The sequence below is a fragment of the Talpa europaea genome (genome assembly GCF_964194135.1).
Source record: "Talpa europaea genome assembly, chromosome: 6".
Classification (NCBI taxonomy): Eukaryota; Metazoa; Chordata; class Mammalia; order Eulipotyphla; family Talpidae; genus Talpa; species Talpa europaea.
In genome coordinates this window covers 88,919,688-88,940,790 of record NC_140072.1, presented here as the reverse complement: position 1 = coordinate 88,940,790, position 21,103 = coordinate 88,919,688, and the positions used below count along the sequence as shown (strand labels likewise).

The following is a 21,103-nucleotide window of genomic DNA, read 5'->3' as shown; positions in this document are numbered from 1 at the left end:
GCTACCAGGGAGTCCCCAGTATCCTAATCTTAAGGAGTGTACAGTTTAGTAGAAGCATACAGGAATTTAAAAAAGTACATCAAATACAATATAATAAAAGTGAAAATTTGTCTAGCTGTAGGGGAATGAGCTAGCTCTGCCTGAAGTGGTCAGGGAAAGTTTAAACACAGACTTGAGACTTTTAGGTAAGTTTGCTTAATATTAGACAAGGTCAGTAAGTATACTTGAGGCAACAGCCTGCGTACTACAGAGTCACTTCAAACTCTGCTTATAATATTATTGCTTATAAAACTGAAGTGCAGAGGTTCTTATCTTTCCCTTTTTTGGCTTCCTTTACTTCCTTCCACTTTTTCCTTCAGTCACACTTTTAGACCAACACATTCTAAACTTTCTTCTCTGAGATTTATTCAAATTGTTTTTTCTGTCTTTTTGTTCTGTATGGTGCTATTACTTTATCCCCATCCACTTACAGAAATGAACTTTCTTACAATATAAGCTTGTCATTTGTTATTTCTGTTAGGATAATTTTAGAATTTAGTGTGTTTTAATTATTTAGGGTAGATTGTGAAACTCATCCTATTCATTAATGAGTCATTGCTAAAGAGTTCTACAAGTAATAGGTACTTGATACATTTTTGACAGTATGGATGAATATATTCTACAAAGATACCATGTGTACATTATTTAGCTTCAGTCTGTGGCCACAAATGTGTATCTGTTGTTATATATGAAAAACAACTTATTTCTATTGAGGTAACATAGGGACTTTCGTCTACTCTGGATTATAAGGAAAACTGGGAGAATTGTTATATTTATCTACCTTTACCTGGAATGGTTTGTCCTAGGACTTTGAATACCTTTTGTTTGGAGGGAACATGGTTGTGAACTTCATTCTTGCTAGATCATGCTTTTCCCAACCTGAAGTCATGCTATTATTCTTCTGTATCATGTTTTAAATGCTTTTGCATTTTGCTTCTACATTTCTGTCATGAATCTGCCTGGAATTCATTTTGTGTATGGTGTGAGGTCTAGATGCAATGCAATTTTTTTCCATATAGATATGAAAGTGTATCACAACTTAAAAAAAACGTAAAATGAATTTAAATAACTTCATGGAGGTGTACTTTTCATGCCATAGAATTAATGAAACTCACCATTTCAAGTGAACAATTTATTTGACTTTTTGTAGACTTAAGATGTGCTACCATCACAACAATCCATATTTAGGTCATTTTAATCAGTCCAGTAAGATCCCTCATACCAATTTAAAGTTTGTCCCTCAATTGTGTTTGTTTTTGTTTCTTCTTTTTTTTCATCTTGAGCTTTCTGCTGTATCTAGTACTCTTGAACCCACCCTGTCTTGAAACTTGGTGTACCCTTTACTTTCTTCCACTTTTTCCTTTAGTCACATTTCTATAATAGTAACAATGGCATAGTTTCCTCCTAGATCTTCCCTCTGCCTCTTAAGTCATTCTCAGTTTCTTTGCAAGCTCTTTTCCTTTTGCCCATTTCTTAAAAATGGATCTTCTTTCATCTCTCCCTTGGTCTTGTCACTCTTCTCTCTTTATAAGTGTTCGTGAATGTTCTCATCGTTTGCCTGGCATTTATCACTAAGGATTTCCAAATCTGTCTCTAGCTTACATATCTCTCTGGAGATCTAACTGCTCACTGGACACTTAAGGCCAACATTTATTTCCTGAGCCTGAAGATTTCTCCCTTTATTTTTTCCCACCATTAAAAAAAAAAGATTTATTGAAGTATAATTGGCATTTAATGTTTACTCCACATTTTACATATACAATTTGATGAGTTTGGACATATGCATGTACCTAATGCCATCACCACAGTCAAGGTAATAAACAGAGCTGTCATTTCCAAAAGTTTCCCTGGGTTCCTTTGCTTGTTTTTATGTTGCTTCATTACCTATAGACACTATGTTGTACAGCACATCTCTAGAACTTAATCATCTTGTGTATCTGTGACTTTATACTTACTGAATAATAACCCATTTCCTTTCCTCCCATTCCCTGGCAAGTGCTATTCTCTCTCTCTTTTTTTTAAAAAAGATTTATTTATTTATTTATACAATTTATACAAGCACTGGGTACAGTCAAAAGCGCGGGAGGGTGAGAGAATTCAGCATAGCCAGAGTGGGGAGCAGAACAGGCAGACTGACGAAGTACAGTGCTGAGGGGAGCAGCGGGTGTGACGAGAGGTCTGTGTGCCATGGGGGACCCTTGCTGGTGGCCGGGGATCGAACCAGTGCTGCAGAGGCCGTGGGCAGCTTCGCAGCCCAGCGCTCAACTGCTGCGCCACCGGGGAGGATTGCTGTTCTCTTTTCTGTTCTCTTTTCTGCTTCTTTAAGTTCACTATTTTAGATACCTCATAGATACAAATTCATGAGTTAGTTCTTCTGTGACTGCCTTTGTTCACCCAGCATAATGTTACCCATGTTGTTGCAGATGGTAGGAATTCCTTCTTTTCAAAGAGTGAATAATATTCTCTTACATGTATATACAACTTTTTCTTTATCCATTTGTTGATGAAGATTTGGGCTGTTGTCATGGATGTTGTAAAAAGTGCAACTATTTCTTAGAGATCCCAATTTCTATTTTACTGGCTATATATGCTAGATTGGGATTGATGGATCATAAGATAATTCTAATTTAAAATTTTTAAGGAACCTGCATACTGTTTTCCATAGGTTCTCCACCAATTTGTATTTCCACCCACAATGTACAAGTGTTCTAATTTCTCTACATCCTTGCCAATACTTGTTGTCTTTTGTTTTAATAGTGGCTATCCAATCAGGTATGAAGTAATTTTTCACTGTAGTTTTGATTTGCATTTCTCAGTGGTGAAAATGGGAAGCTTTTTAAGATCATGAATATGGCATTGAAGCCTGCATATCCCACTTTTCTTTAACACGGTACTGGAAATCCTGACCTGAGCAATTAGACAAGAAAGCAAAATGGAAGACATACAAATTAAAAAGGAAGAAGAAAAATTTATCAGCGTGCAGATGTTGTGACCTGTATTTGTAAAATCTTAAGAGTCCTACAAAAAACCTCTTAGAATTGGTATCTAAGTTCAGTAATATTGCCTGATACAAAATTAACTTGCAGATATCAGTTACATTTCTACACTCTAACAATTATCTGAAAAGGAAATTAACAGAGCAGTCCCATTCACAGAAAAGTGTTTAAGAATAAACTTTACCAACAAGTTGACTTTGTATGTTGAAGAGTTCAATATATATATATTTTTTTTTTTTTAAAAGATTTATTTATTTATTTATACAAGCACTGGGTACAGTCAGAAGTGCAGGAGGGTGAGAGAATTCACCAGAGCCAGAGCAGGGAGCAAAACAGGCAGACGGACGAAGTACACTGCTGAGGGGAGCAGCGGGTGGCAGGAGAGGTCTGTGCACCATGTGGGACCCTCGCCTGGTGGCTGGGGATCGAACCGGCGCTGCAGAGGCTGCGGGCAGCTTCGCAGCCCAGCGCTCAACCGCTGTGCTACCGGGGAGACCCAGAGTTCAATATATTGATGGAAAAAATAAGATACAAATAAATGAAGATAACCATTGTCACTGAATTAGAAGACAATATTGTTGAAATATTAATTGATATTCAGAACTTTTAATTTTGTTCTTATATTACTGATGTGCCTTGTCACTGTTTTAATATATTGCTTGATGTTGTGTGGGTATGTTTTTAGGCTGCCTAATATTTCCCATTGATCTTTTACTGTACCAGTACTTCACCATGTAAATTACTTTAGTGTTACAAGTGGATTTTAAACATCTGGTAGATAAATCCCTCTGCTTTGTTTTTCTTCTCTAAGTGTCTTAGTGTACTTGGCCTTCTGTACTTACATATAAATTTTACAATAAATCTGTCATGTTTCTTTAAAAATTAAATTGAGGGGCCTCCCCTGGTGGTTCAGCAGTTGAGCGCCTAGCTGTGAGGGCTGCCGGCAGCCTCTGCAGTGCTGGTTCGTTCCCAGGCCGCCGGCGAGGGTCCCACAAAAAAAAAAAAAAATTAAATTGAGTGGGATTTGTATGATTCCATAATCAGTGTGGGAAAGTTTGGTAACTTTGTAGTGTTTAAGACTGCCAGTCCATGAACGTGATTATCTCTTCATTATGTTTGCTTTAATGTCTATCAGTGAGTAATGCTTTCTGATTGTTCTCTGTAAAAGTACATCTGTTCTATATCTTTTAAGATTGATTCCAAGGTAGTTTGTACTTTTTCACCATAAATTGTATTTTTTTAAAGTTTCCGACTGCTATTCAGATGAGTATAACTGATTTTTTCTTAACATTTGAAATTTTTTTTTTGAAATAATTATGGGCAGAAAGTTGCAAAAATAGCATACAGAGACCTATGAACCATTCCCCCATCTTTTGCCAGTGGTGTGGTATCTTACTGTAACTATAGTACAAAATCAGGAAATCGACACTGGTATAATAATGTTTATTTACAGACAATCAGTTTTCTTGGGTTTTTGTGCTCTTTTTCTGCTTCTGCCTCTCTTTTTCCTTCTCTCTCTTTCTTCCTGTCTCCCTCTTAAAGGGTAGCTCAGGCTACCTTCTGTCACTCATCATGCCTCTTAGTGACCATTAATTTGTTCCCCATGTCTGTAGTTATATAATTTTGAGATTGTTAAATAGAACCATTAGTATGAAACCTTTTGTGATGGATTCTTTCAGTAAGCATAATGACCATAAGTTACTGCATATGTAAGTATTTGAATTTTATTGCTGAGTAGTACTTCATCGTATGATCTCTGAGAGTTTAACTTATCCATCCTTTGAAGGACATTTCTATTGCTTCCAGTTTTAGGGTATATGAATAAAGCTGCTGTAAACATTCTGGTACAGATCTGTATGAACTCAGCTTTCATTTCTCTGGGATAAATGCTCAACTGTGCAATTGCTTGTTTGTATTGGTAGATGCATGTTTAGTTTTATGAGAATCTGCCAACCTGTTTTCAACTGTGGCTGTGCTATTTTACATTTCTACCAGTAGTGTGTGATAGTTTAAGTTTCTTTGCATCCTGGCCTATAGTTGATGTTGTCACTTTTTATTTTAGTCATACTACCAGTATATAATGATACCATTGTGGTGATATGCATATTCTCTTCTTTATATAATTTCCTCTGACCTCTATTCCAGGTCACTAATTCTATAACCTGCTGATATAAACTCATAATTTTTCACTTCTTGTAGAAATTCCAAATTTACTTATTATTTCTTTAACTTTTTAAAACAAAGTAGTTTTATAATCCCTGATAATTATCACAAGTCTGCAGATTTCTTCTGGTTCTTGTTTTTATATTACCTTGTTTCCTTGGTTATTTTTGACTTGGTAATGTTCACTGTCCTAGAAAAACTACAGTGTGGGCCTCCCTGGTTGGTGCAAGGGGTTTAAGTCTCAGTACTATCAAGCTGTCACCAGCCACTGCAGCATGAATTCAATCCCTGACCAGGGAGCTGACCCACATGGCACAGCAGACCTCTCCTGTCTGGCCCACTGCTCCCTTCAGTAGTGTATTTCAATGGCTCTGCCTGTTCTGCTCCCCACTCTGTCTCTGATGAATTCTCTCACACCCTGCACCTCTGGCCTATACCCCAGCTCTTTTATGCATAAATAAATGAAATAAATTAAAAAAAAAGAGAGAGAAAGAAACACTACAGTATAGATTCTTTGAGGTATAGGATGAAGATGCCCTTCTCTAGCCAGGATTTAGACTTACTTACATTAGGTGCTTGGGAGTACTACCTATTGGGAGGGTCACTGAGTTCACTTACTAAGGTTCTCTGAATACTGAGGTTATGTGTATCTCAGCTAATGTGCAGATTCATGGCCAAAAGTAGCTATTTCTCCCTTGTATCCATTACTACTTAGCTCTGTCCCCTGTGGGTGGTGTTGAGGAGTATGGGCACATGTTGGTATTCTGGTTTACTTTTTCCTTTGCAGGTGTTCTTTTTGGGATTGATTAACTCTGTTAGTGTCAGAAAGGATATCTTATTTGATATTTACCTTGACAGGTACAGATTTACTTGTTCTTTTGTTGCTTAACACCACTAAAACTGAATCTTAGATTTGTCAGTGTTGGCAAATGCCCTCAGGGCATAAATAGGTGTAAAGTTCCAGTGTTCCATTTACTTTTCTGGTTTCCTGTATTCTTAGATTTTGGCCTGAGTAATTTATGTTGCTTTTAAAATCTGTGCTTATTTTAGATATTTTCTTTATCAATATTAGGTTTTTTTTTTTTTTAAAACATTTACTTTAGGGCCTCCCCGGTGGCGCAGCGGTTGAGTGCTGGGTTGTGAAGCTGTCTGTAGCCTCTGCAGCGCCGGTTTGATCCCCGGCTGCTCCCCGGCCACTGGAGGAGGGTCCCACATGGCGCGCAGACCTCTCCTGCCGCCCGCTGCTCCCCTCAGCAGTGTGCTTGGGTCCTTCTGCCTGCTCTGCTCCCCACTCTGGCTCTGGTGAATTCTCTCACCCTCCCGCGCTTCTGACTGTACCCACTGCATGTATAAACAAAACAAAACAAACAAACAAATAAATAAAAACATGCCTCTATAAAAAAATAAAAAAAACAACAAAAACATTTACTTTATTTATGCATCCAAGAGCTGTGGTGCAGGCCAAAGGGGTGGGGGATGAAAGTAATCACCAGAGATAAGAGTGGGGAGCAGAACAGGCAGATCTACTGAAATACACTGCTGAGGGGAGCAGTGGGCAAGACAGAAGTGGTCTGCTGAACTGTGTGGGTAGCTCCCTGGCCTAGGATCAAACTTGAGCTGTAGTGGCTGCGGATAGCTTCATGTGCTGAGACTTAACCTTATGCGCCACCAGGGAGGTACAGTTTCTATAGCTGAAGGGTTAATGCAGATAACCCAACTTGCCACTAACATATGAAAATAATATTTAAAAAAATGTAAATGTTCAATCAAGTGATTTTTTTTTTTTTTTTTTTTACTAGTGAGATAAGTGAATTACTATAGCGTAAAAGGTATTTTTAAGTATGGGAGGGAGGTTACTTTTCATGTTTACTATGAATGTTGTTTGTACCTATTTTTTGGTCTGCATCTAATAGTTCTCTTGTTTTAGGGGTAAAAATATATCCAACATGGCTCATTCAAAGACAAGGACCAATGATGGAAAAATTACTTATCCTCCTGGTGTCAAGGAAATCTCAGATAAAATATCTAAAGAGGAGATGGTGAGACGGTTAAAGGTGAGTAAAGAAGGCTTTTGTATTTTGTACATCTGTTTAGGTTGAGAGGCTAAACTATGGAAATCAAATAGGACTGTGTTTTTAAGACAACTTTACTCTAAGACCTCCTCTACTTGGGTGTAAAAAACTAATCCAGAATACTCTTACCTTCTTTTTTATTTGCGGTAAGATGTCTCTTTTCTCCTATATCTCATTTAATATTTTATGAGAACCATTTTAGTTTGAGAAAGTTCTAAGTCTTTGCACTGAGTACTCAGGCTTTATTTTAAATTGTTATTTTGAGAGTAGGTTAAAGAGCTTTTAACTTCTCTCTTTACTTCTGACATGTAGCAATGGATCAAGTTTGATGGTGAATTTCCATGGATAAGTCATTGTATGACGATAGTCCTCTATATGTCTTTGAGTAATATTTTATACCTTTTCATTCAAGGCAATGAAGAGTTCTGTGATAGGCCATCCTTTAAGATTTTTACCAAGGAGAATGTGACGCTGATATTCTTTATCTGTTTTTGAGCATTTTCCCCTTTCTAGGCTGTATCTACCTAGATATTTATGTTGACTTGATTTATTATTTACCTGTATTTTAATAGCGGAAAACTGCCTTACTTAAATGGTTGAGGGCCAGGACCCTTATAGTAAAGTACCCTGTTGTATAGCTATTATTACAAGGGTTATTTTAATTAAAAGATAAGAATTCTAATACAATTATAAATTTCACCTAAAGTCTTAATATTATACTTGTATGCATAAAGTATTAGAATGTCAGATATCAGATATTTATTATTAAATGGGAAAGATGTTTTTGAGGAAATTAAATTTACTGAAAAATAGGTGGATATTTTATCTAGCTGGGAACTTATATATATACATATTTTTTTTTTTTTAAAGATTTATTTATTTATATAAGTACTGGGTACAGTGAGAAGTGCGGGAGGGTAAGAGAATTCACCAGAGCCAGAGCAGGGAGCAGAGCAGGCAGAAGGACCGAAGTACACTGCTGAGGGGAGCAGCAGGTGGCAGGAGAGGTCTGCGCGCCCTGTGGGACCCTCCTCCGGTGGCCAGGGAGCAGCCAGGGATTGAACCGGTGCTGCAGAGCCTGCGGGCAGCTTTGCAACCCAGTGCTCAACTTCTGCGCCACTGGGGAGGCCCTAAAATAGTTGAGCTGCAAATTATGTATTTAACATTATTCATTATCTGTATTTACATCTGTTGACCCTATTGAATTTACAGATACATTTATTTCCTTATATTTGTTTGTATTTCAGCAATGACATATAAGAAACAGAGACGACACTTACAGGCTGACTAGTATTTAGCAACATCTTTAGAGATCCTATTTTCTCATGCAACTTCAATTTAGAAGACTCATATTTGAGTCAGTAATGAGTTTCATAACACCATTTGAATTCTAGACAGTAGTGAGGAACTACCTGTTATATAACCCTTCAGTAAACTTTGTTTTATTCTTAATGGAATGATTTCCAAAGTGCTTGCATTTAGTTTGTACTGTGCATCCATTATTTTGTAAACTTACACCCAGTAGTAATTTACTTGACACACTTTTTCTTCATTTACTTTCCTAATATACATTTCCACTATATTTTTGACATCCTTCTTAGAGAAATATAGAAAGAATTTAGTGTATGTAGGTTGATAATAAGTTTTGATATGTACAAGTACAGATGTAAGATGTATAAATTATGTTTGTTAACATATAAGGTGTCATATCTACGGTTTCCTGTAACATTTTATTAAAAATATGCTTAATCTCGGGCCTCCCCTGGTGGCGCAGCGCTTGAGCGCTGGGTTGCGAAGCTGCCCGCAGCCTCTGCAGCGCCAGTTCGATTCCCGGCTGCTCCCCGACCACCGGAGGAGGGTCCCACATGGCGCGCAGACTTCTCCTGCCGCCTGCTGCTCCCCTCAGCAGTGTACTTCGGTCCTTCTGCCTGCTCTGCTCCCCACTCTGGCTCTGGTGAATTCTCTCACCCTCCCACGCTTCTGACTGTAGCCAGTGCTTGTATAAACAAACAAACAAATAAATAAATAAATCTTTCAAAAAAAAAGCTTAATCTCTTAGTCTTTGAAGAGATTCTAGAGAAGGGATAGCCCCTTGAACATAGCTCTCCCCCCCCCCCATTTTTTTTGAATATTTATGCATGCAGGAGCTGGGGTGTAGGCCAGAGGTACGTGGGGTGGTGAGTTCTCTTCCATTTTTTATATGTAGGTCATCAAAGTATCTATCTTAAAAGTAATACAATTAGAAAATTAGGGAGTAACTTTCAAAATCACACTTTTAAATTATTAATAACTGTATTGCCAGACTGAAAGGATTAGTCTACTGTTTATTCTGACATCTGGCAAAATAGAATTCGGGGTCTGTTCTGTGAGGAACATTGTTTTCCATGCTGTGCTAAGAATTCAGTAAGACATCAAACAATTTATTACTCAAAAGTCTAGCGCTATAGTAGGAAATCATTGCTGTACATCTTAAGGACTAAGGCATCGCCATTGATAACTTGGTGGCGAGTCCTACTTTTTGATTAGTATTCACAGCACCACCTAGTGGATGTCAGATGGTCACCTTTCATCAGACTTGTTTAAATATTCCTGTCAATTTAGGAAATTTTGTAAAGTCTCACTTGAAGTAGGAATACTGTAGACTGTGTATACTTTGTGAGTACTAATACTGCAATTAGAAATGTTCTCCACAAAATTTGAACATTACCATTCCTCACCATTCTTGTTTCTCTCCCCTTTATTTTAAATATTTTTGAAAAAGAAACCATTTTGTATAGTTTCCTTCTGCTCATTCCATACATGACTTTGAGTCCCACTAATGAATTATCAGTGTTCACGTTCTCTTTTACTGTGGCACAATAGATAATATGTTGAGTTGACCACAAGGTCATTTGGTGGTAGTTTTTACCCTCTAGAAATATTTCTTTCTTGAATCTGCTTATATGGTCTTTTTTTTTTTTAATCTGGATATATAAATCTCCATGTATCTGGAGTGGTTTATGGCTCATAATTTATATGGAAAAGTAAGTGATCATCCTAGGTTTTTCTTTAGAGTCATACTTTTCTAGTAAAAGGATTAGAAGGTTTTTTTTTTTTTTTTAGAGGCATGTATTATTTATTTATTTGTTTGTTTGTTTGTTTGTTTATACAAGCACTGGCTACAGTCAGAAGCGCGGGAGGGTGAGAGTATTCACCAGAGCCAGAGCGGGGAGCAGAGCAGGCAGAAGGACCGAAGTACACTACTGAGGGGAGCAGCGGGCGGCAGGAGAGGTCTGAGCGCCATGTGGGACCCTCCTCCGGTGGCCGGGTAGCCGGCGGGGATCGAACTGGCACAACAGAGGCCATGGGCAGCTTCACAACCCAGCGCTCAACCGCTGTGCCACCGGGGAGGCCCTAGGAATACTATTTTTAGGAAGCGCTTACTCCTTTTAGCTCAATTGTAAAAGCGAGACTAGAAACACTTTGTAAGACTGGTTTTATACTTTTAAAATCTGTTTATCTGATATCATGAAAATTACTTTAATTTTTTTTTTAAAGATTTTATTTATGCATACAAGAGCTGGGATGTAGGCCAGATGTGTGTGTGGGGTGTGTGTATGTGAAAGGATTCACCAGAGACAAAGTGGGGAGCAAAACAGGTGGATCCACTGAAATACACTGCTTAGGGGAGCAGTGGGTAAGACAGGAGAGGTCTGCTGCGCCATGTGGGTCCGCTCCCTGGCTGGGGATCGAACTCATGATACAGTGGCTGCAAATAACTTCATAATGCTGAGACTTAACCACTTGTGCCACCAGGAAGACTCTATTTAACTTAGTCTTTTAAAGAAAAGTTATTTACCCTGTAGTTTTAACTCAGATACTTTCAGGGGAAAAATGTATTTATTTGAAGTTAACCATTGCAGTTAGTAGAGTTTTTATTTCAAATGACTATGTTTACATAGAGGATTTCATTATTTTATTTTTGTCTAGATGGTTGTGAAAACTTTCATGGATATGGACCAGGACTCTGAAGAAGAAAAGGAGCTTTATTTAAACCTAGCTTTACACCTTGCATCAGATTTTTTCCTTAAGCATCCTGATAAAGATGTTCGCTTATTGGTAGCCTGCTGCCTTGCTGATATTTTCAGGATTTATGCTCCTGAAGCTCCTTACACATCTCCTGATAAACTAAAGGCAAGTACTGATTTAAAGAACTGTTGAATTGATTGCTACTTCCATTTATCTAATAAAATGGGAGTTAAAGCACTTAAATAATTTATATACATTCTTTGACATTAGCTGCAATTAAATCTTTAGTTAAACTTGTTTTTTCTTCTGAGGCACCCCTTCTTCCCCCCAACGCCACGTGTAACAGTATTGTAAAACAATTTCTATCTTTATGAAATAGTAGATTAGTACAGTATATTCGATGATTCTTAAAAAATTTTTTTATTTATTTTTGTGCAGAACTAGGGTGTAGGCCAGAGGTGCAGCGGGGTGAGAGGATTCACCAGAAACAGAGTAGGGAGTAGAACGAGCAATATACTGAAATACACTGCTAGGGGGAGCATTGGGCGAGATAGGAGAGGTCTATTGCGCCATATGTGGGTCAGCTCCCTGGCCAGGCATCGAACTTAGGCCTTAGCCATGATAGCACTGAGACTAACTCCTAGAACACCAGGGAGTCCCCTATTCTATAATTGTTTATTACCTCATCATTAGCTCTAATTTGGTATCATTTGGAGGACACTTTGTTCATCCCTTTGAAAATTCACAACAAAGGTCATATTTATTATTTAAAAGACAGTTTCTAGTATAAACCTAAATTTTATTTCATGTTTTTGTTTTTAGAGGTATATGATCTCTCCCTTCAGGTGTTGTTACTACCCCATACAGACCTCCAAATCACTGATAGTGCATTGTGTTCCCTTCCACTTTGTGTGTGTCCCCCCACTAATAACCTCAGTTCTACAGTCAGATTTCTAGGTTTTTTTAATTAGTTGATATTATTGTACCCTTTCTTTTGTTTCTCTACATTCCACATATAAGTAACACCATCTGATAGTTTTCTTTCTTCTTCTGACTTATTTCGCTTAGCATTATCTCCTTGAGTTATACTCAAATGATCACAAATGGCAAGAGTTTATAATTTTTAATAGCTGAGTAGTATTCCATTATGTACATACACTATATCTTTCTGATCCACTCAGTTGTTTTTAGGAGCTTAGGTTGTTTCCATGGCTTAGCTATTGTAAACAGTACTGCAGTGATTTAGTTATTTTGTAGTCTTTGGGTAGATAACCTAAAATTGGATTTGCTGGATCACCTGGTAGATTGATTTTTAATATTTTGAGACACCTCCATACTGTTTCTCAGAGGGACTGGACCAGCCTACATTCTCACCAACTGTGTAAGAGGGTTCCTTTTTCTTCACATCCTCACCAACTCTTATTTCTGGCCGTTTTTGATATGGGCCATTCTCACATGAGTGAGATTGTAGCTCATTGTGTAAACCTAAATTTATAAAGAGTCCAAGTTCATTTCATGGAAGGTGGGATGTGAATTGTATTGAAGGAAACACAATAAATAAAATATTAGTGAAAAGGTGTAAATGACACCTAGTACGTACTTGGTTACTGTAATTAAGTAAAGTAATATGATGAAAAATTAAGTGCTGGTAGGAAACATGAAATAATTCGAGCAGTTCAAAAATATATTGAATAAGGCAGAGTAAGCAGAAATTTAGAAAAACAACAACGGCAGAAGATAATTGTGGTAGCTGCGAGTTAGAGAATTGATTCTGTAGGAAGGTTAACACCCAGTATGGAGAAAAACACAGTTTGGGTTGATTTCATTTAACAAATACTGATGTAAAGTATGTGTCATGAGCTGGTTTTATAGTGGTGAAGAAAATGTCCAGATAGGGTTTTTAAATTTATGGTGTAGCTTCTTGAATATTGGAGCAAGGATCCTTGTTTTGATCAAGTCTGCCAAAATTCCAGTTTGAAAGCTTGTTTGGCTCATGATGAGGGAGGTTGGGTTAATAGTTTCATAAACATGGAATTTTAAGATTTGAGAATGGTTACAGACTTAACAGTTGATAATATAGGCTGGCCCCTGGAGTTATGAAACCTTGATATAGGTCTTGCATTTGAATTGAGAACTTCTAATTTGGAGGTATTTTATTGATTTAAGCAGTGATTGTATTTGGTTGGCTGTGAGCTTCTTCTGTATTTGGTTGGCTTCTTCACCAGGAAGAGTTGTTGTCATTCCCATAAGGAGAAATGTCTAATTTTAAACTACTGCCTCACAATTTGTTTTACCTATCTTGTGGATTTCTCAGTTTGCATGATCATGACCTACTTCCAGGCTTTGGGGTCATGAAAAGTCCTCCCAAAAGAATAGCTACAGATCTGTTCTAGTTACAACAGAAGAATTTATGAGAAGAATATTGAAGAGCAAGAGATTAAACTAGAATCTTTTTGGATTATTTTACAATTGAAAAATTTAAAGTATCTTTTTTTGGGGTCATTGTTTTGGTCTTATTTTATATGCCTTTTTTTTCTTTTATTGGGTAGAACTTAAAGATTATTAATTTGGGAGTATTTTAAAAAATATTTAAGGACTAAATTTTTTTTAAAGATTTATTTATACATGATCTGGGGTATACGCCAGAGGCGTGGGAGGGTGAGCAAATTCACCAGAGGCAGAGTGGGGAGCAGAACAGGCAAACGGACCAGAAACACTGCTGAGGGGAGCAACAGGCAAGACTGGAGAGGTCTGCCGCGCCATGTGGTTATCGCCCTGCCTGGCCAGGAATCGAACCAATGCTGCAGAGGCTGTGGACAGCTTCACATGCTACGCTCAATCTGCTGCACCACCAGGGAGGCCCCACTAAATTTTTTTTAATCTTAGTTGATGTCAAGTTCTTATTTTCTCTTCTACAGTAGTAGTATATACATGATAGCAAATTATTACTTTGATCATTATCTTTCCACTATCAGATTGTTGTTGTCATCAGAAAAATTTTTTTATATGCCTGGCTTCATGTTTAGGTTAGTGATTATTGGAGAGATTATAAGTGAATGGCTATTGGCTTTCATCTTAAGATGGAGTCAGTATGGCAAATCAGGAAAGGGTTAATTCAGACATTTTATACAACTATCAAAGTAATGATTTTTGAAGGATGTACTCTTGGTAGTATTTTTCTTGAGAAGCTACTCAGTCATCTGCTTACTACATTCTTCCCATTAAAAAATATGCTTGTTTATCATTTAATTTACAGAGAAATATTTTTTTTGTTTGATTTTTGACTGATAGCATGCTTTGCAGAATTTGCTTTTATAATTTTAACCTTTCCCAAACTTTTCAAAAACATCTCCACAAAAATTTGACTCAAGTGACATTGACTCTATCTCTATCTAGGTACAAAGGGAGATGTAGGAAAAAAAAAAATCAAGATATGGAATAGACTGAGAAATAGGGAAAAACAAGTTACAATGATAGGTAGGAAACTTGACAAGTTAGCTTTTTCTAAGGGACATTGAAAATCTCAAAGCTTCTGTAATCTGTTGTTTTTTTCACTTGGTCATTTTGTTTTGTAATTTTAAGTTTCCTAAACTGGGTTCTCCCTATATAATTATCACTTAGTGCTTTTTTTCAGCAAACTTGATCAGTTCTCAGCCATTGTGACCTTTTTTTTAATTCTAACATTATTAATTAGTATAATTTTTTAAAAAGATTTATTTATTTATGCATACAAGAGCTGGGGTGTAGGCCAGAGGTGCAGGGGTTGAGAGGATTCATCAAACAGAATGGGGAGCAGAACAGGCAAATAGATCCACTGAAATACACTCCTGAGGGGAGCAGTGGGCAAGACAGGATCCATCTGCTGTGCCATGTGGGTCACCTCCTTGGCTGGGGATTGAACTCATGCTGCAGTAGTTGCAGATTGCTTCACAGTGCTGACACTTAACCCCTTGTGCCACCAGGGAGGCCCTAGTATAAATTTTTTTTTTAAAGATTTATTTATGCATACAAGAACTAGAGTATAGGCCAGAGATGCGGGGCGGGGGGGGGGGGGGGTTAGAGGATTCACCAGAGACAGTGTGGGGAATAGAACAGGCAGATTGACTGAAACACACTGCTGAGGGGAGCAGCGGGTGAGTCAGGAGGGGTCTGCTGTGCCATGTGGGTAGCTCCCTGGCCAGGGATCAAACTTGTGCTGCTATGGCTGCGGATAGCTTCATAAATTGTGTCTTACCTTGTAAATCAAAATTACAAGAGGCCCAGTATGAATTTTTTTAAAAGATTTATTTATGCATACAAGAGCTGGGGTGCAGGCCAGAGAGAGGTGCAGGGGGTAAGAAGATTGACCATAGACAGAGTGGGGAGCAGAACAGGTGGATCTACTGAAATACATTGCTGAGGGGAGCAGCGGGAGAGACTGGAGAGGTCTGCTATCTCATATGGGTCACCTCCCTGCCTGGGGATCGAATTCGTGCTGCAGTGGCTACAGATAACTTTATAGTGCGCCACCAGGGAGGCCCTAGTTTGTATAAATTTTAGTTTAATGAGTTTTCAAGTGTCTTTTTTAAACTTGCTTTAAGGTCATGGTAAATGAGTTACTGTTTTCCTGTGATGGGTAATAAGATATAGTGTTATACGATAGTGTGCATTAAAAAATTTCCAGCCAAATATTTCTTTTTCCTGATGCTTAAAAATTTATCATGATAGATACTGATAGGCGCAGACTTTCACTTTAACCGTTTCAGTGGGTATTTTCATTTGACATATACCATCTAAAAATATTTCATCTTTTTTTTTTAAAGGATATATTTATGTTTATAACAAGGCAGTTGAAGGGTCTAGAAGATACAAAGAGCCCACAATTCAATAGGTATTTTTATTTACTGGAGGTAAGCAATATATCTTGGCATGACATTTTAAATGGGTTTGGTGCTCTATATTTTTGCTGATTATATATGTTTCACCTTTTTTTAATCTCTTATTTTTAGAACATTGCTTGGGTCAAGTCATATAACATATGCTTCGAGTTGGAAGATAGCAATGAAATTTTTACCCAGTTATACAGAACATTATTTTCAGTTATAAAGTAAGTTTTTTTCCTTCAGTAGCAGTAGGACTTTAATAAAATACAAAGATTTTTTTAAGTTGTAGATAAATATTTATAAACTGTGTTATGATTAATATTGGAAGACAAAGATATAACATAAGACTTCATTAACATTTTTATAGATGTTTTAAAAATGAATGGAACTTAATTTTGTATTACAAGGTAGTGGTATTACAAGACTGCCATAAGGTAATTTATACCCAAGTGTAAAAATATTATTTGGATTATTGTATTTTTACTGATTATTTAACTTATATATTTCTGACTTTTTTGTGTACTCTTTAAAATTAATAGAATTAACTTAGCAGGGCAATTGATTTTGAATTTAAGTCACAACTACAGTTCCATTTAATTACTTTATGAGGCTGTTTAAAATTATGGAAAAGTAATCCAGCAGATGTAGAGTACAACTATATTTTGGATACTGCTGTGAGATTTGGGAGGAAGAAAATTTTGAAATAAGTATCCTGAATTTGATTTCATAATACTTTAGTTTCATTAAAAAAACCCAGTATGTGTTATTGCCATGCGATTAAATCCTATACATTTTAGTTCTATTTTAAATAAAACATCTATTTTGAATTTCAGCAATGGCCACAACCAGAAAGTTCATATGCACATGGTAGATCTTATGAGCTCTATTATATGTGAAGGTGATACAGTGTCCCAGGAACTTTTGGATACTGTTTTGGTAAATCTGGTACCTGCCCATAAGGTAAGTAGCAATACTGAAATACCTATCATCTAGTAATATTAAGGCCCACAATTTGTGCTTCTGTTCAATTACAATTTATCCTGCTTAAAACTTAGTTTTGAAGAACGTGTCACTGACTAATAGTAATAAATGTAGTAGTGTTTAATGTTCACTGAAGCACAACATGCTTATTTTTTAAACAGTTTAAAAGAAATAATAGATATAATTCATGTAGTAAAATATGGGTAATAACTCAGTTTTTATAAAGGATATGTTTTAAGGAGTTGATTAATAGCTACTTAGATGCTGGGAGATGTTGTAACTAATTAGACTGTAAGTAAAAGTAATTGATAGTGTAGGTGGAAAGGAGGAGTGAAATTTAAAGGGAAGTCTCTACTAATTTGGATACAATGGATAAATGATGACAAGTGTTTCTTGCCTGTGTCACGTTAATCAAGGGGTATGTGTATGTGTATATATGTTCTGTGTATTAGGTATTTTGCTCATTGAGTATCCAGTAAGCAGTTGCAAAAATGGTTCTTTGATTCACAAGTGTTCTAGGTTAAAGAGAGGAGCACAGAAATCATGAGTATAAGGATCTGTACAAAGCTAAGACTTTGCTGACAAGGTGTAATATAAGTTTACAGCTACATAGCTTTCACACAAATGATGTGTCAGTGAAAATGACTTCAAAATCCAAAATTTCCAAACTCCTTAAGAAAGTTACCATCAGTGTTTGAAGTCCAACACTACAAATAGCAAGAGCAGACCTAAAAAACCTTACAATTTATGTGTTAGATAAAAATAATAAAATTTCCTTAAAATTTCCTTAATAAGATAGCATATGTATAAAGGGATTAAAGACCTAAAAGTAAGATTTAAAAATCACAGTAGCTAGATATATGAAAGGAGAAAGGACTGAGGAAAGAAATGAAGAATTAAAAATTGAACTGAAATTAAAATCTTTATTGAATTACAGAGTTAGAGAACTGGAAGGTAGGGCTGAGAAAATTAATAGAGACTCGGTGAGGTAAAGATAAAAAGAAAACGAAAGGTAGTAAGTGAAACCATAAAAAAAAATTAATATTTTTTTTTTTAAAGATTTATTTATTTTTATACAAGAGCTGGGATATAGGCTAGAGCTAGCACAGGAAAGTGAGAGGATTCACCAGAGACAGAGCGGGGAGCAGAACAGGCAGACGATTGAAATAGACTGCTGAGGGGAGCAGCAGGCGCTACAAAAGAGGTCTGCCGTGCCATGTGGGATTCTCAATGGCAGGCCGGCGGGGATCAAACCCGCACTGCAGAGGCTGAGGACAGCTTCACAGCGCTGTGCTCAACTTGCTGCGCCATCGGGGAGGCCCAAGATTAATATTTAAAAATAAGTAGAGAGTAGAGAAGAAATGATAATTCAAATGTAAATTTGCTTGACGTGTTCCAGAACTGATGAAAAGCATAAATATATGGGTATGGTAGCAAAAGTATCATGAACATAATAAGCAGTCCAGGTATATCCTGGAAAAATTGTAGACCTCCAGAACAGAAACAACCCAGGAATTATGCAAAGGGAAAAGGCACAGCCTTTACCAATGAGTAAAGATTGTACTGATTGCTGACTTGTCAGTAGAAGAATAGATACTAGAAAATAGTAGAATTGTATTTCCATAGTGCTAAGATAAAATATGTGTCAACCTAGAGTTGCATGTCCAGTTTGAAGGAAATTAAGATACCAAATACTCACTTGTCAACAGACCCTTTCCTGAAGAAATTATGTGAATAATTTAGAATAATGAAAACTGAATTTAGAGGAAGTAAAGTAAGTACAACAGATAATGGTGAACAAAGAAATACTTTAAATTTGAACTTTAAATAATACTTTAAATAATAACAGTTATTCATTAACAAAATGATCCTAAACCACTGGATACAAATAATATATGATTGAATGGTTTAATGGAGTTAATAAGTAATATGATCATAGTGATGATTAGGTGTATGGAACTGTTGATTAATTTTGAACTTTAAATGAAGTATTCATTTAAAAAATTTAAAGATTATATTAAAAGGAAGAATTACAATAAATATAAATGGTTCAAGTTTACTAAACATAGATTGTCAGGTTGGATTGAAAATTATCCAGCTGGTCATTATTAAGAGATAACAGCAAAAATAACAGTCACAAAGCAGTTGAAAGTAAAAGGATGGAAAAAAGATTTGCCAGGTACATACTACCTGAAAGAAAACTGAAGTAGTTTATATTAATATTAGTTGTAATTGCCTTTAATTGATAAAGAAGAGATTATATGGTGATAAAAGTTTGCAAGATGATGTCTAGTTTTAGGTACATAGACTCAAAATATAAAAGCATAAATTGAGAGAACTATAAAGAAGAAACAAACTCACAATTTGGTAGGCCATTTTAACACATTCCCAGTAATTATCAATCAAGTAGACTCTTAGTAAGAAAATTGAAGATTTGAAACTAAAAACAGTCATAGTCTGTCAAAAGAATTAATCACAATGGCAATTATAAACTAGTGTGTCCCATTCAAGAAGTTATTAAAAACATCAGACTATATAAAGTATACAAGGAAGAAAACAATAAAGAACAGAAATCAATAAAATAGAAAACACAGTGATATTTCACAAATACCCATCGTTGGTAATTTGAAGAGGGGCAAACCCTTGATAAGTTAGGCATACAGAAAGAGTATTTAGAGTGAAATGAAGAACAGCAGACTTCAAAAAGATCCAAAGATAATTCTATAAACTATTTTACTTTATGACAAATTATTTGAAATGGGACAGAATTCCTAGAAAATTAAACTTGACAAATTTGTCTTGAGAGAAAATCTTGAATAACAATCAATTACTAAGTTTTAATTGGTTTTTAAAACTATGTTCGTAAAGCAAAAACTCTTCTCCCAAACAATAATATCAAATATAGTAATAAAAGGAAAAGCAACAGAACTTAAAGCAACCACCAAAGAGCTTAACCGATTTCTTTGCATCACATAAATGGGATATATTGTTAATATTCAGGAAAATTATCCAAATTACAAAAAAAGGAAGGAATGTTCCAACACAACTTATTTTATGAGCAGAACAATCTTCAGGGAAACGGCACAAAAGCAAGACAGGAGAATCATAAGTGAATTTAATTTTAAGTATAGTCACATAAATCCAATATAAAATACAGAAGGTAATATCCAGAATAGTATAAAGTATGTAAGAGGCAAATTGATTTATTTTAGGGATATGAGAATGGATTAACGTTAGACAATGTTAGTCACAGATTAACATACTTGCATAAATTAACAGATCAAAGGAAAAGTATCAGAGATGTAGGACAAGGTCCTTTGATAAAATTTTATGTATGTGTGATAAAATCTCTTAGGAGATTTGAAATAGAAAGGGATTTCCTTAAACAGATGAGGATATGTATAACAATATACTTGATTAAGTACTGGAGCATTTTCTTTGAGTTTAGTGACATTTCAAAGAAGTTACTTCTGTTCAGGAAGAAGTATGTAGCTTCTCGTCAACGTTGGAGGTTAATCAACATTGAGGATTGTCTGCTCTTATGGGCAGATAATCCGCTTAAAATAGAACAGAATATGTGCCTGTGTCATTTGACAAAGTGCTTCAGAAATTCACATTGAAGAACATATGACCAATAATAGACAGTTCTGAATAATAAGAAAAGTGGGGACTTATCCTACCTTGTATTAAGACATGTTTCTGTTTGTCCCTTTTACGATAACCAGGCGGTAAAGACAAGGGGGCATACTGAATTAATGGAGACTTTACAAATGGATACATGATTATATGGAATCTTGAGAGTGTGGGTATTAAAGGTTGTTGGAAGGAATGGACTATTTAGTGAATGGTTTTAGGGCAACTGAATATCCTGAAAATAGCATTAGATTCTTATTTCATACTATACATAAAAATAAATTACAGATAGAATAAAGATCTAACTGAAAAGCAAGGCTTTAACTTTTTATGTTAAAATATAAAACAT

At 36.1% G+C, this 21,103-nt stretch overlaps 1 protein-coding gene across 4 annotated transcripts in view; it reads left to right on the top strand.

Moving 5' to 3' along the window:
- Window positions 1-7,129: 7,129 nt before the first annotated feature.
- The window catches only part of PDS5B (PDS5 cohesin associated factor B), a gene marked incomplete at both ends in the record, with an annotated part of 107,552 nt that continues 93,578 nt past the window's right edge, over window positions 7,130-21,103 (top strand). For 2 of the 4 annotated variants that reach the window (XM_084235484.1, XM_084235483.1), the window contains 5 exons: window positions 7,145-7,252; window positions 11,240-11,443; window positions 16,081-16,167; window positions 16,267-16,364; window positions 16,974-17,100. In XM_084235484.1, the coding sequence (XP_084091610.1) occupies window positions 7,145-7,252; window positions 11,240-11,443; window positions 16,081-16,167; window positions 16,267-16,364; window positions 16,974-17,100 (624 nt within the window). Of the gene's footprint in view, window positions 7,253-11,239; window positions 11,444-16,080; window positions 16,168-16,266; window positions 16,365-16,973; window positions 17,101-21,103 lie in introns of all 4 variants that reach the window. The other 2 variants (XM_084235485.1, XM_084235486.1) reach the window with 2 other exon arrangements.